The 13533-nt window shown below is 43.7% G+C and overlaps 1 protein-coding gene across 3 annotated transcripts in view; it reads left to right on the top strand.

The window, feature by feature from the left end:
• LOC117348045 (protein shisa-like-1a) overlaps positions 1-13533 on the top strand; it is a 34314-nt gene that overhangs the window by 3712 nt on the left and 17069 nt on the right. For 2 of the 3 annotated variants that reach the window (XM_033919666.1, XM_033919663.1), the window contains exons 1-3: positions 3274-3412; positions 9354-9461; positions 11210-11423. In XM_033919666.1, the coding sequence (XP_033775557.1) occupies positions 9395-9461; positions 11210-11423 (281 nt within the window). In that variant the 5' untranslated portion in view covers positions 3274-3412; positions 9354-9394. Of the gene's footprint in view, positions 1-3273; positions 3413-9353; positions 9462-11209; positions 11424-13533 lie in introns of those variants that run through there. The other variant, XM_033919665.1, reaches the window with a different exon arrangement.

Raw genomic sequence — 13533 nt, 5'->3', positions numbered from 1 at the left:
AGCAATGAGGGGAATGGTAAAGAAGAAACTTAGGAACACTTCCCAAAAATGGCAGACGGTAGAACAAGCCTGGTCCTTTTTCAAGGACACGGTGAGCGAGGCGCAAAATCTATATATCCCCAGATTCAGAAAAGGGTGCAACAAGAGTCGAATAAAAGACCCGGCGTGGATAACTAAAATAGTGAAGGAAGCGATAAACAATAAGAAAAATTCATTCAGAAAATGGAAAAGGGACAAAACTGAGGTAAACTGGAGAGAGCACAGGAAGTATCAAAAAGAATGTCACCGTGTGGTTCGAAAAGCCAAAAGAGAGTATGAAGAGAGACTAGCCAGGGAAGCACGAAATTTCAAACCGTTCTTTAGATATGTTAAAGGGAAACAGCCGGCTAGGGAGGAGGTGGGACCACTGGATGACGGAGACAGGAAGGGAGCGGTGAAGGAAGAGAAAGAGGTCGCAGAAAGACTTAACATGTTCTTTTCATCTGTATTCACAAACGAAGACACAACCAACATACCGGAACCTGAGCAATTCTTCAATGGAAATCAAGCACAAAAGTTAACATCCATAGAAGTGAGCCTTGATGATGTGCGCAGACAGATAGAAAAACTAAAAACTGACAAATCCCCGGGTCTGGATGGAATCCATCCAAGGGTGCTGAAGGAACTAAAGGAGGAAATAGCGGAACTACTACAGCAAATTTGCAACCTATCTCTGAAAACAGGTGTGATTCCGGAGGATTGGAAGATAGCCAACGTTACGCCCATCTTTAAAAAGGGATCAAGAGGAGACCCGGGAAACTACAGACCGGTGAGTCTGACCTCTGTTCCGGGGAAAATGGCGGAAGCACTAATAAAAGAAAAAATTGATGAACATTTTGAAAAACACGAACTTCTGATAACCAGCCAACATGGTTTCTGCAGGGGGAGATCGTGTCTGACCAACTTATTGCACTTCTTCGAGGGAATTAACAAACAGATGGACAAAGGAGACCCCACAGACATCACATACCTAGATTTCCAGAAAGCCTTTGACAAGGTGCCTCATGAACGTCTACTCCGGAAACTGAAGAACCATGGGGTGGACGGAGACGTGCATAGATGGATCAGAAACTGGTTAGCGGGTAGGAAACAGAGGGTAGGGGTGAAGGGACACTACTCAGACTGGAGGAAGGTCACGAGTGGTGTTCCGCAGGGCTCAGTGCTCGGGCCGCTGCTATTTAATATATTCATAAATGATCTAGAAACAGGAATAAAGAGTGAGATAATAAAATTTGCGGACGACACCAAACTATTTAGTGGAGCTCGGACAAAGGAGGACTGTGAAAAATTGCAAAGGGACTTGGACAAATTGGGAGAATGGGCAGAAAGATGGCAGATGAAGTTCAATGTTGAGAAATGTAAAGTACTGCATGTGGGAATCAGAAACCCGAGGCACGGCTATACGATGGGAGGGATGTTATTGAATGAGAGTACCCAAGAAAGGGACTTGGGGGTAATGGTGGACATGACAATGAAGCCGACGGCACAGTGCGCAGCGGCCGCCAAGAGAGCGAATAAAATGCTGGGGATAATCAAGAAGGGTATTACAACAAGAACGAAAGAAGTTATCCTGCCGCTGTACCGGGCAATGGTGCGTCCGCATCTTGAGTACTGCGTCCAGTATTGGTCACCATACCTTAAGAAGGATATGGTGTTACTCGAGAGAGTTCAGAGGAGAGCGACACGACTGATAAAGGGGATGGAAAGCCTTTCATATGCTGAGAGATTGGAGAAACTGGGTCTCTTTTCCCTGGAGAAGAGAAGACTTAGAGGGGATATGATAGAGACTTACAAGATCATGAAGGGCATAGAGAGAGTAGAGAGGGACAGATTCTTCAAACTTTCAGAACATAAAAAAACAAGAGGGCATTCGGAAAAGTTGAAAGGGGACAGATTCAAAACGAATGCTAGGAAGTTCTTCTTTACTCAACGTGTGGTGGACACCTGGAATGCGCTTCCAGAGGACGTTATAGGGCAGCGAACGGTACTGGGGTTTAAGAAAGGATTGGACAATTTCCTGCTGGAAAAGGGGATAGAGGGGTATAGATAAAAGATTACTGCACAGGTCCTGGACCTGATGGGCCGCCGCGTGAGCGGACTGCTGGGCGCGATGGACCTCAGGTCTGACCCAGCGGAGGCATTTCTTATGTTCTTATGTTCTTAATTGATCTGCAACTAAAATGCCACGATTTTAAGAAAAAGTAGTGTACCAGCTATTGGGCAATAATTTGCTAAATCATCAGCATTATGAGAAACATCCTTCAAAATTTATGTTAAAACAGTGTCACCAAGGGCATCTGAGAGTCAGGTCACAAATTCTGTTGAGGCTGATTCCGTCCTGATAGCAGTGCGATTTTGAAAACTGCTTTAACAATCTCTTAACATCAGCAACTACAGGTCAATCGAGAAATCTGCTGAAACTGAAAAAGTATCAGCAGAAGAAGAGAGACACTTTTCCCATTTAAAACCCCGTATCCTGACAGAAACCCAAAGCCAGGGATCTCAAAGTCCCTCCTTGAGGACCGCAATCCAGTCAGGTTTTCAGGATCTCCCCAATGAATATGCATTGAAAGCAGTGCGTGCACATAGATCTCATGCATATTCATTGGGGAAATCCTGAAAACCCGACTGGATTGCGGCCCTCCAGGAGGGACTTTGAGACCCCTGCCCAAAGAGCAGCAACATTTCAGAGCTCTTATTCTCATTACATACCTAGATTATGGCGCCCGTCCATTTGATCACAAGCCAGTCTTTGGAACTTCAGGAAAGCCGTGAAAGCTTTCCTCTTTACAAACCCAGCTCCTTAACGACCCGCGTCTACACCCCTGACGGATGGATCTCAAAGACACTACCTAATTACACCAAACAGAATCTCACTAAAACTGGCATGCCACCGCAAATATAACCAGAATTACCACAACAAGACGCTCCCACCTGCTAATAAAAGCTATTTTACCTCCATGTTATATCTACGCTGCAATTTAATCCACCCTACGTCCACTAAGTCTGTATCTTATGTCTACACTGTACATGCTGTAAAGTCTGTATTCCTCACCAAAGTTTGTCCTACACATACTATGAATGTACTCTTGTAACCTGTCCTGGTTCCTTTGGGAGGACGGGCTATATGAATAATGCCTCATTCCAGCAGTGATGTCACAATGGCTTGATTGTCTTATACTTGGCTAACATAAGAACAAGTTTGAGCCACATAAACCTCCACTAAAGACGCTTGCAGTACCAGAGCAAAGATCTCTAAAGAGTCTCTTCCAGAGGGCTTCTGTTGTTCAATGCTGAGGATCCCTTAATACCACAAACGATTCAACAGGAATTGTCTTCTTGGGGACAGCTGTGACCATTACATCCACCTTTGGTAGAGACTAACTACATTTCTATTTCAGCACCGAAATCCGAATTCAGGATTTGGCCCAAACTGTGCTGCTGCTACTGCCTGGCTTACCACACTACAACAGCCTTATTGGGTCCGATGAATGGTCCATCTAGCCAAGTAACCCGTCTTCACGGTGGTCAATGCAGGTCACTAGTACCTGGCAAAAAAACAAGTACATTTGTTCTTAATGCTTTTTTTTTTACTTTTATTTCTTATGATACCTGCTAAGGTTGAGCTCCTCTGTTTTAAAATATTGCATTTCTTAAGTTTTCCTTTGTGTGGTTTTTCAAGGTTGCTTCACGATGGTTAATAACAAAGACTAGACTAGCTGCACCCATTGTTATTACTGCTAAAGAGCTTTTCTAAAAAAGAACATCAACAAAGGTGATAATTAGAATGACAAGAGGGATAACTACTAATCAAATGTGTTAGCAATCCCTCTATTAAAGTGCAATGAATTTATATTGACGAGAAAAGTATGGCTGACAATGGGCAATTAGATCTTATGTGTCCATCTAATTTAATCAGGTCTTTTTCAGGGATTAGATTATCAACCTGTGATTTTTGAGATTGTTGGTTGGTAGAAGTGGAATAAAATTTCACACATGAAATTGCTGCTGTTAGCGATCTGTAACCTGTCGCTAAAATCATCTGTAGTACTTGAATGTTACGCCAATATTTTAAAAGGGCTCCAGGGGAGATCTAGGAAATTACAGTCCGGTAAACCTGACTTCAATGCCAGGCAAAATGGTGGAAACAATTATAAAAAATAAAATAGACAAACATGATTTAATGAGACGGAGTGAGCGTGGGTTCAGTCGAGGGAGATCTTGCCTCACTAATTAGCTTGACTTCTTTGAATGTGTGAATAAACATGTGGATAAAGGTGAACCAGTTGATATCGTGTATCTAAACTAAAGTAAACTAAACCTTAGGTTTGTATACCGCATCTTCTCCACGGTTGTAGAGCTCGGCATGGTTTACAGGACTAAGATAAAATGGAACTCCAAAGGATGGTTATGGGTTGAGAGAACGGAGAAAAAAGGGGGGTTTTGGGTAACAGAGAGTGGGGAGGAGTTACAGAGTTTTAGAAAGCTTTTGATAAAGTTCCTCACAAAAGGCTCCTGAGAAAATTAAAGAGTCATGGGATAGATGGCAAAGTTCAGTTGTGGATAAAGAATTGGTTATCGGATAGAAAACAGAGGGTAGGGTTAAAATGGTCATTTTTCTCAATGGAGGAGAGTAAACAGTGGAGTGCCTCAGGGGTCTGTGGGACCGGTGCTATTTAATTTATTTATAAATGATCTTATGGATATGAAATGTATATCATAATGAGAGTTTTGAAGATTTGATTATTAAATTAAAAATTTATAATAGTTATGAGATAGGGTGGGGGAAGGGATATAGATTGATTTGTTTCTTGAAATAGTATTAAGTGATGTCTTAAATATAAAATGTATTTAATTTGTATTGCACTTATTGAAAATGAATAAAGAATTTAAAAAGAAAAAAAAAAAAGATCTGGAAATTGGAACGATGAGTGAGGTGACCATATGCTAGGTATGCCATTGGGTAGAATCTTCATATGAGGAAAGGATAAAGAGATTAGGGTTCTTCAGCTTGGAGAAGAGACAGCTAAGGGGAGATTGAGATCTATAAAATCCGGAATGGAGCTGAAAGGGTAAATGTGAATTGATAGTTTATTTTTAAAAAGTACAAAGACTAGAAGACACTATGAAGTTACATGGTGGCATATTTAGAACAAGTAGGAGAAAATATGTGTCCAGTAAACATATAGTTAAGCTCTGTAACTCTTTGCAAGAGCACAAGAGCAAATAGTAAAAAAAAACAAAAACCCACAAACAAAACCCAATTAATGTAGCTGATTTAAAAAAAAAAAGTTTAGGCAAATTCCTGAAGGAAAAATCTATGAATGAATTCTTCAGGTAGACCCGGGAAAGCCACTTTTTAGGACTGTCGGGCATTTGTGTCCAGAACTTGTCGCTGTTGGAAACTGGGCTAGATGGACCCTTGGTCTGACCTAGTAAGGCAGATCATGTTTTTGCTGATACCAGGTTAAACTAGCAATATTTGATAAGAGAATCTAGACAACTTGGGGCACTGAAATGCCTTCATATCATAAAGCACCTCCTTTTTGGACTCCCTTTGTCTCCACAAGAGACCTCCAAATCACCCTCCTAGAGAGTCTTCTTTATATTACCTTGAAAAAGATCTCCAACTTATTGCCATCGAACAAGTACCTCCTGTAGGAGATAGACTGAGAGTTCTACTCCAAGTATTTTCTCATACCAGAAAAGACTGGAGGGCTCTGTGCTCTCAACAAATACTTGATAAAGGATTTTTATTACATCTCTTGTAATAAAACTGGCTCTGCACTCTAGATCTGAGGCCTACACACACATTCCTAACCTCATTTTGGCTATATGACAAAATTATGGAGCCCTTTTGCTAAAAGCGTTAAGACCCAGATTCTAGTAACGGCATCCTGAAGTCCTACTGCCGTCTAACTAACCAATCAGGATGCACATAAAAAAAAAAAGATGTGGTGAACGGAGCCTACATTGAAGGTGCTGTTTGCATGCCTACGGAAGCACCTAGGCATGCCTAAGGATGGCGTGCTTTACTGCGCGTGGAAATTGCCACTCCCACGCATCAGCAGTGTTCCCTGAGGTCTTCTAATATGCTGAAGCTGGGATCCTTGGGAGTTTTTTTGTTTCAAATAAAGGCTTATTCATTGGTTGCCTTTTCTTTTTGCTGTGTTTGTATCGCAAGGCGAGGGGCTCTTCTGCCTGTTTCGTTACACCAGAAGCTACCTTAGGCATCCATGGGTGCCTTAAATGTAGGGATGGATAATGTTGGCCTCCGTTTAAGGCGCCTGCTTTAAATGAAGCTGCAATTCTATAAATGGTGCCGCTGCGTAATTGACAAGTGATCAGTGGCCGTTTATGCAACTTGTCACATGTTACCGATTTAAAAAAAAAAAAAAAAAAGTATTTTTTAGATGAGACATGTCATGTGGGAGAGAGTGCTTGGAAGTGTTAATACTCACTACATGCGAACTAGTTAAAACTCAGGGCTCCTTTTATCAAGCCACACTAGTGGGGTTAACGCGTGCAACGTTTCATCACGCACTAACCCAAAAAGTACCGCTTGCTCAAGGGAGGCGGTAGCGACTAGCACAGCCAGTGGTTTAAAGCGGCTTGATAAAAGGAGCCCTGAGTTAACACCAGAGCACTTAGACACTGATTCTCTAGAACAGGGGTGTCCAACCTGCGGCCCCATGAAGTATTTTGCACAGCCCCGGTCGAGGGTGATGCAGTGTTTTCCTTTGCTACCCCCGGGTGTTTACCATCTTGCCGGCTCCTTCCTCTGTCTTGCTGCAATGTTTGCGTGTTTGTGCGGCCCCAGAAACATTTTTTTCGGCCATTGCGGCCCAGGGAAGCCAATGTGGCTTGGACAAGAGGTCATGGACTGAAGCTGAGGGGCACCAGGCCCAGGACAAATATCAGGAAATTCTACTTCACACAACGAGTGGTGGACGCTTGGAACGCACTCCCGGAGGAGGTCGTGATGGAGACCACTGTTCCGGGATTCAAGGGCAAGTTGGATGCACATCTTCTCGCAAATCACATTGAGGGATATGAGTAAACAAGGTTTCTCAACAGGGAACACCTGGCTTGGCCTCCGCGAGTGCGGGTCGCTGGACTGGATGGACGTAGGCTCTGATCCAGTGAAGCCATTTCTTATGTAAAGGTTGGACACTCCTGCTCTAGAGGGTGCCATTGTCAGTGGCCACCTTAAAAGCGTCCACTGATCAAGTATCAATCACACAATGGTGCCTTTCAGAGAAGCGCACCTTCAGGAAATGTAGGCCAGGGTTTCCAAGGCCTACATTTCTGGCACCTTCTTTTGACCTGGGTACACCTGGTGGGGCCTCCGCCTGTGGGAATCGCCGGACTTGATGGACTTAGGGTCTGTTCTGGAGATGGCACTTCTTATGTTCTTATGAATTGTGACTCTGAAGGTGCTTTATGGCCCCAACACCATTTGCAGCATTAGACACGCCTACCGTGGCATTTGGCACCATAGAGCACCTCCGTAAGCCCGATTCTGGTGTTGTCTTATTAGGCGCCTTGACATTTATTTTCAAATGTCTTTTCAATGGCTTTAATATCTCCTAACTAGGGGATGGTAAATGCTTTGGTTATAACTCTGAGCAGATATTGCATGCTAATGATAACATTAGGGCAGAACCTGAATTAAAAAAAAAAAAAAAGATAATAAATTGAAAATGCCCTATGAAGTGCTGCGGTGGATTTGCAGTTAATGCATGGGAAAATCCTGCATTAAGCCGCATTAACTCCCAATCGTAATGCATTTTAGTAAAAAGACCCCCATATGCCCATAACGATTCATTCAAATGGCCCACACTGGTTTTCTTGAAGCTAAATAAATAAATAAAAAAGCACTTGTGATCAGCCTTGCTGCCAACTGCATAAGTGCTTTTGAATATCGACCTCAATATTTCCTAGCTTCGATGTTAATTGGCTTAAATTACTGACTCCTTAGAGACAGTTTTAGAACTGGATATACTGTACGTAATATTTCAATTGACACAGTTTTTACATCTTTCTGAATTCCATTAGAGGCCAGTAAGCTGCCCATCTGGGCTATTGTGTGGTTTCCAAGAATGCCATGGCTCATTTTCAGTTGGACGCCACCCACTAACTCCCCTCCCATAGGTTGTTGTCTGGTTTTCTGTGTTAGACTCTAAGATCAAATGTCTTCTCTATCTGTCCACAAATAACTCTGTCTATCTGGTAGTATTGTAAAATCCTCCTAATAATGGCACCTTGGTGAAAAATTGTACTCCAGTACTAGTTTTGAAAGGTGTAGCTAAGAGCCAATAAATTCCCTTGAGAGGGGAATTGTAATATAGTCACTAACAATAACGAAGCCTATATTTATTAACCTTGTCACCTCGTACCGTAAAAGTAGTAGAATTTTACTTCAATACAAATAACACAAACAAACCCCAAACCCCCCATGAGAACACCTTAGTAAAAGAGGGCCTTAGTCCAAGTCAAATATTTCTTATCTTGAAATAGTCCCTTAGTGTTTTCAAAGTGGTATATATTCCAAATCTTCTTTACTGGTGAAGTAAATTTTCCTGAGATCTTGTATCCACATTGAAAAAAAAAGTTTTTATAACGGTTGGAACCAGTCTTGGACATTAAGGCCCCCTTTTATCAAGCTGTGTTAAGAGGTTGGGTTTTGTTTTTTTTTATCGCAGGCCACTGCGGTAAAAGCTCTGATGCTTATGAGAATACCGTGATTTAAAAAAAAAAACCCTAACGCAGCTTGATTAAAGGGGGCCTAAGAGTGGAACGCTTTTGATATCTTTGGGTGAGGTTTTTCTGGACCTATTATGGTGGTATTTTTCTTTATTTTACAAATTTTGGATAGTGACCACCAAAAGTACAATTGGAAGGGTGAACGTAGTATGCAAGTTTTATTATATACAGTAGGTTTCTTTTTCTTTTCTACTGTTTGATGATCTGGAGTTAGTTATACAATATATCACCCCCCCAAAAAAAAAAAGCTTTTCTGTAGCAAAACTAACTGATTTTGAACATATCAAGTGACTGCTCATCTTAACCAACAAGTCTGTGACCGGAATATTTAGTAAGCAATATCAGAAAGATATATTATCGTACCTCTAGTCTCTTGAAGAACTATTCTTTCAACTGAAGCTCTTTTTACCTAACAGGAATACTAAGAATGTTTGTACTGGCAAAGCAGACCTTAATAGCTTTTAAAGCCTGCTTATTGTCACAAATAATGGATGAAAGAGATAATGGAGTGTGTGTGGTTTCTTGTCTTTTATCTCTTCCCACTCCAGTGCCAGTGAAGTGATGTCCTGTGATCAGACGGCCTAAGAAGATGAAGCAGACTAGTTCAGTGAAGTTGTTCCTCTCAGCTCTATTCTTGTTTGTTTCCTTTTGGAAAGGTAAGACCCTCCTGCCCTCCCCAGAGCACCTTTGTGCCTTAACTGCTTTTGTTTCTGTTGTACTCCCTCCCCGCATGTGCAGATGATTTTTGCACACATGTTGTGTTTGTCTCTATGTGAATAGGGGGGGGGGGGGGGAAGTGTATATACATGTGGGATATGCACAGTTTGTTCAGGACTAGATACATGAGTGCAGAAGGTTAGTAAGGGGGGTGTGGTATGCCCCAGTCGCAGTCTTAAGGGCGCAGCACCCCTCCTCCTCTGCCCCCACTCCTGCTTACCCACCTGCTCACTGCCCGCTCCTCTCCTTGCCACGCACGCCCCTTGCCTTCTCCCTTATCTATTTGGCACTCTCTCTGATGTCACTTCCGGGACCCACACTTAGAAAGTAACATCAAAGGGGGTACGGGGGACAGGGAAGGGGGTGCGCACACGGTGGGGGAGGGGCACACCTTACCCTTACTACACCACTAAATGAGTGTATGTGAAGGTCCTTGCAAGTCAGAGGAAGACTCAGGAGCAATGTTAGGAGAGTATGATAGATGCCTGGAATGCCCTGGAAGGAAGTGGTGGACAGGAAAACGGTGATGGAATTTAAAAAAAAAAGCATGGGATAAACATAGAGGATTTCTAATTAGAAAACGAAGGATGTAAATTAAAGAGCTAAGGCCGGTACTGGACAGACTTGCACGGTCTGTGTCACATATGTGATGATTTGGTGTAGGATTGGGCTGGGGAGGGCATTGATGGGAACTCCACTAACTTGGAACATGAGGATGTTACTGGCCTAGACTTCCTGCAAACAGGATGGTTGAACAGGCTGGAGTGAGCTTGGAGGTAACTTCAGCATTTGGAATCTAAGACAATACCAGGTGGACTTTATAGTCCATGACCCTGAAATATCACAGAAGAGACAAGTTAATTTAATCATGTGTAACTAATGTTCAGACTGGATGGGCCGTTTAGGTCTTTGTATGCAGATTTGTTGGATAATTTAGAGGTCATTAGCTAAGAAATGGCTTTAAATTTGTAGTATCAAAATTCAACAGCATTTAAATATTTAATATTTCAAGTTTATCAACACAATCAAAATAAATGGCTGTCCATATGTGTCAGGGCCGTAGCTGAACAAGATGCAAAGGACCAAAATTGTGCCCCAGCCATCACCTCCCCTGCTTGGCTGCAATTCATTGGGCAGGGCATGTTGTATAGGGCACATTCATAGGTCAAGACATTGCTGATGCGTGTGAAAGCCATATGTATCTGTCTATGAAAGAAGGAATTTTTCTATGGGAACTTGCAGGCCTCATTCCAAAAAGACTAGGACTAGGGGGCATGTAATGAAGTTAAAAGAGAAAATATTTCTTCACGCAACATGTAATTAAATTAAACCCTAAAATCCATCAGGCTTTGGACACCTACAATATTGGCAGCGTTTGCATATGTATGGAGGGCATCTAGGCTTGCCTATGGATGTTTAAGGTCAACATAGGTGTGATTTATGCTGGACCTCCATAGGCGTACCTAGGCACGAGTCAGATGCCTTAAATGTTGGCCTGCAAAATGCTGGCCAACATTTAAGGCGTCTGTAGAGGAAGATAGACGTGATTCTGGACGTGATGCCTACCGAAGATTGATGTACGGTAGGTGTCCATTTTGTTAAGCAGCTACCACAATGGGTGCCATTTCCAGAATCAGGCCCTATATGTCATGGAAAAGTATTTGACTTGATTTTTTTATTCCTGTAGCTTTCCCTTTCAACTACCAGCTGTGTGAAGGCTACGTAGGACAGAATGAGCGCTATCACTCCGGCTTCTACTGCCCCCGCCTAAGTGACCCACCTGAACAAATATACTGCTGTCGAAGGGGAAACAACTCCCTGAAATACTGCTGCAACCAAATGGAGTTTGAGAGGATCATGACGATGAATCTGTCAGACATCCTGGCCACATCCATACACAGGTACCGAACCGCTCGGTTCTGACAATTAGCAAGAGTGCGCAAGAATTAGAGAATGACACGGGGAAGTCCGCAGGAATGGGAAAAATGCAGCCGGTTTACGGCAGGAACGGGAACAAGGCCTTCTGTCGCCCTGCATGAGCAGTATTCCTGCGGCAAAAAAATAAAAAATTAAAAAATTGCATCAGAGTCAGCGTGGCAACACCTCAGTGAAGCTGATATGTGTAGTACTAGTGCTGACTCGCTGGGGTAAGGTAGACACGAGGGGAGCTGGGGAGGAGATGCTGAACCATGGGGGGGGGGGTGTCCCGGTGGTTCAGCATCTCCTCCCCAGCTTCCCTCATGCCTACCTTACCCCAGCGAGTACTACATATATCAGCTTCATTGAGGTCATCATTACCTGTTTATGCCAACAAAAACTGTTTTAGTCAGCAAAGGCAAAGCATTTCAGTGCTTCTGCCTCTTCCATCAGTGAAAGGGAAAGTTATGTCATGAGGGGAGGAAGGAGGAGGGAAGCCGTCAGCAGCACGCACAGTGTTAGAGCTCCACGACATGTGCTAAATTTGTTTACAGGCTGCGAAGTGGCGGGAGAGAGAGCAGCAATTGAGTCAAAGGGAGGGAAGCCTACCTCGCCTCTCCAGGTCGGAAGTTCAGTGTTCAACTCCCACCTGGCTTTTTTTTTTTTTTTTTTTTTTTTAAGTACCAGCATGCGACTTGAACTCATGCTCCAGAGCTCTAATGGTAACACTGTCTGTGCCAGCTTCTTCCCTTATTCTCTGAAACCGGAAGTTACATCCCGAGGGGGGGAGGGAAGAGAAGGGAAGCCAGCATGCACAGTGTTACCATTAGAGCCCCGGAGCATGGGTTCAATTTGCTACAGGCTAAGGCGGGAAATAGGGCAGGGAGAGAAGCTTACAACTTGCTGCATACAACTTGCTGCTCTTGCTTGCTTCGGGCTTTCCTCGCTGCTGGGTCCTGCCTACTTTCTGTTTCCGCAAAGGCAGGACCAGGCAGCGAGGAAAGCCCGAAGCAAGCAAGAACAGCAAGTTGTAAGCTTCCCTCCGTCGCTGACCTATCTCCTGCCTTAGCCTGTAATTAATCTGCTGGGGGGGATAGATATGCTGCTGCTGCACCCAACTGGGGAGAGAGGGAAGGAGGGAGAAGGAAGACCAGGGAAGGGAGAGGAGAAGAAAGAGAGATGCTAAGACCATGGGAGGGAGGGAAAGGAGATATCAGACCATGGAGTGGGAGGGATAGATGTCAGGCATATGGTGGGGAGGGGAAGGAGACAGATGCCAGACCAGGGGAAAGGACGGGAGGGAGAGAAATGAAGGAGAGGAGATGCCAGATTATGGAGGGGGAGGGGAGGGAAACTAAGGAGACAAATGCCAGACCAGAGGAGAGGAGGTGCCAGAGCAAGGAGGGAGAGATAGGAGAGGAGAGAAATGCCAGGGCATGGGGGGATAGAAGGGAAGGAGATAGAAATGCCAGACCAAGGGGTGGAGTGAGAAGGAAGGAAGGAAAGGAAGAGAGAGAGATACCAGAGCATAGGGGAGGGGATGGAGACAAAAAAATGGAGAGGGGGTGAAGCAGGTCCTTCTCCATAGTGCTGCTCTGCCCACAATGTTGCATAGTTTTGCATCATCAGCAAATAATGTAATTTTGCCTCAAAGTCCCTGAGTTAGGTCCCCAATAAAGATATTAAATAGCATCGGGCCCAAGACCGAGCCCTGTGGCACTCCGCTGGTAACCTTTGATGTTTTTGAGGGGACTCTTTGAAGTCTGCCGCTAAGCCAGTCTTGTTCCCATGCTGTCAGTGTTTTTCCTAGTCCTAACGAGTACATCTTGTTCAATATCCTATGGTGTGGAACACTATCAAAAGCCTTACTAAAGTCTAAATACACGATATCCAGGGACTCACCCTCATCCAGTTTTTTCATTACTCAGTCAAAGAAGCTTATCAGGTTGGATTGACATGCCCTTCCCTTTGTAAAGCCATGCTGGTGGGGATTCCTTAATCTTTCATCATCTAGAAATGTGTCCAATCTGTTCTTGATCAACTTCTCCATCAGTTTACTCACTATCGATGTGAGACTCACAGGTCCAAAATTTT

Source organism: Geotrypetes seraphini, chromosome 14 (assembly GCF_902459505.1).
Source record: "Geotrypetes seraphini chromosome 14, aGeoSer1.1, whole genome shotgun sequence".
In the NCBI taxonomy this organism is placed as follows: Eukaryota; Metazoa; Chordata; class Amphibia; order Gymnophiona; family Dermophiidae; genus Geotrypetes; species Geotrypetes seraphini.
This window is presented reverse-complemented; position numbering and strand designations above follow the sequence as displayed.